General features: G+C 37.5%; 1 protein-coding gene across 1 annotated transcript; it reads right to left on the bottom strand.

Moving 5' to 3' along the window:
• Nucleotides 1-307: 307 nt before the first annotated feature.
• LOC105801579 (peroxidase 44) lies at nt 308-1,535 on the bottom strand. The gene is made up of 2 exons (XM_012632815.2): nt 1,292-1,535; nt 308-1,203 (listed from the first exon to the last, which is right to left on the bottom strand). Exons 1-2 carry the CDS (start codon nt 1,490-1,492, stop codon nt 445-447), a joined length of 960 nt encoding a protein of 319 aa, XP_012488269.1. The 5' UTR covers nt 1,493-1,535; the 3' UTR covers nt 308-444.
• Between the last annotated feature and the right edge of the window lie 544 nt (nt 1,536-2,079).

Genomic DNA, 2,079 nt, shown 5'->3' with positions numbered 1-2,079 from the left:
GTAGTTTAACTGAAAAGGAAATTAAATGTTAAATTAGAGTCTAATGTTGAAATGGAGAGATGTTAGAGTATAAAAAGAAAATTAATATTTATAATTTTATAAAAATAATTAATGGGTTTTACAATAAATTATATTTTTGTGTAATGAGTAATGTGATGAGGATATGTAAGTAACTCAAACCATCAAATAAATGAAGTCAAAGTGTTACAATCTGTCCCAAAGAAAGGGAAAAAAAAAAAAAAAAGCTGCAAGTAAATATGGGTATGGAAGGCTAAACACAAAACAAAACCCTTACAAAGGCAATGGATTTCAAACAGAATATTTCCAAGCTATATATATGTTTATGTTACTCTTTTCTTGGAGCTCGGCTTATTTATTAGTAAAAATAGCTTTAAGAAATCAAGCAACTTCGTCTTCGCTTTTTGCAAACACAATTTAAAAGGCTCAGATCCTTCGTCTGGGATTAAAAACCCTGCAATTTTTCCTAATCTCCCCAGCGTTTCCAACAAGAACTTGGATATTTCCCATCTTCACCATTGCCTGAGCAAACCTAGTTCTAAATAGAGTCGCATTTGCTGCAAAACCCGATACGATACGTCTCGACAATGGATCATTAGCTAACTCTTGATCGATCTTCATTACCCCTCTCTTCAACCCTATCTGCTTGAAGAACTGGTTATCCACTGCGAATGGTGTGGCCTGGTCCAGAAATGCTGTAGGGTCAGGATTGGAACCACTGGCTGCACCACAAATGCTCCTTAGCTTTGCAGCCAGACCACGATCCATTGTAGGATCAGGTCTTGTAATCCTGTCCAAGAAGAAACTGCAATGCGCGACACCAACTGTATGTGCTCCCAAAAGGGTAACCATATCATCCATGCTCATGTTTTTAGCCCTGAAAGCTTGGAAAGCCTCTGAAACAGTCAATGTAGGGCCTGGCAAGTTCACTTCGTCAGGATCCGAGACCAGACCGTCCCGCCTCCCTGTTGGGACAAAATAAAAGGGTCCCCCCGACAGAAATACAGCATCTCGGGTGGCTAGTGTTATGATATCTGCACATGAAACTTTTGAAGGGCAAGTGGCTTCTAGAGCTTTCTTCGCTTCATCGATGAGGTCGAATCCACGCACCGTCAAGTTTGGCCCGGCATCTTTCTCCGATGAACTTTTTCTGTTGGAGTCTATGAGAATGGATGCGTCACAACCCTACATAAAAGTAGAACCTCATTATAACCAGTTTGTCATTTACAAAAAAGGGTTAATGCCATGGTGCTCCATTTCCTAGAAAGCTTACTCTAATGAAACAGTCATGGAAATGCATGCGAAGCAAGGCTGCAGTGATGGATTTATCACGGGTTAAACGTCGTCGGACAGCTGCTCGAACTATGGATTCGGCATTTGGACAACTTCTTCTGTAAAAACCAACCCTAAGGTTTGCCAAGGCAAGCGGAAGAATCCAAAGGAATAGCACAAATGTAACTTTCAATCTCATCATTTCTTTCTCTTGGTTTTTTCTCGAAGCTCTTTGGGGTATGAACAACACATTCCAGAATATGAATATATAGTTGCAGAGATTGTAGGCATGTGCTTGGCCTCAAAGAATGTATAGAAGTTGAAACGTGCAAAGGTCAATGTTTCCAGTATCCAACACGGTTTGAGAAGCAATCATATACATACGCAGTTGTGTGTTCTATTTTATTATTTCTTTCACTTACATGTAAATTCTAATTAAGCATGCTGTCTTACTAAATAAATCCTTATTATATTCCAAAAACCATAGTTTAATTATGATAAATTAGCATCACAAAGAAGGGATTGGAATTGGGAAAATGTGTTTAATCAATAATTGACAAGTTAAATTACATAATTTGTAATCATTGGGAGACACAGCCACCAAGTCCCAAAATATAAATTAATATGTGAAATATTCATGACAAAGAAATTTAATCCACCAACGAATGTCAACGGAAAAACAGGTTTTATTTCTTTTCTTTTTCTTTTATTTTAAAAAATAAAACTATTTTTGTTTATAATTTTGTGGAATGAACAGGCTTGCACGTTTCAAGACTGTTCAATGCATCC

This window comes from Gossypium raimondii, chromosome 11 (assembly GCF_025698545.1).
Source record: "Gossypium raimondii isolate GPD5lz chromosome 11, ASM2569854v1, whole genome shotgun sequence".
Lineage (NCBI taxonomy): Eukaryota > Viridiplantae > Streptophyta > Magnoliopsida > Malvales > Malvaceae > Gossypium > Gossypium raimondii.
The sequence above is the reverse complement of the archived record's forward strand: the minus strand, read 5'-3'. Positions and strand labels throughout refer to the sequence as shown.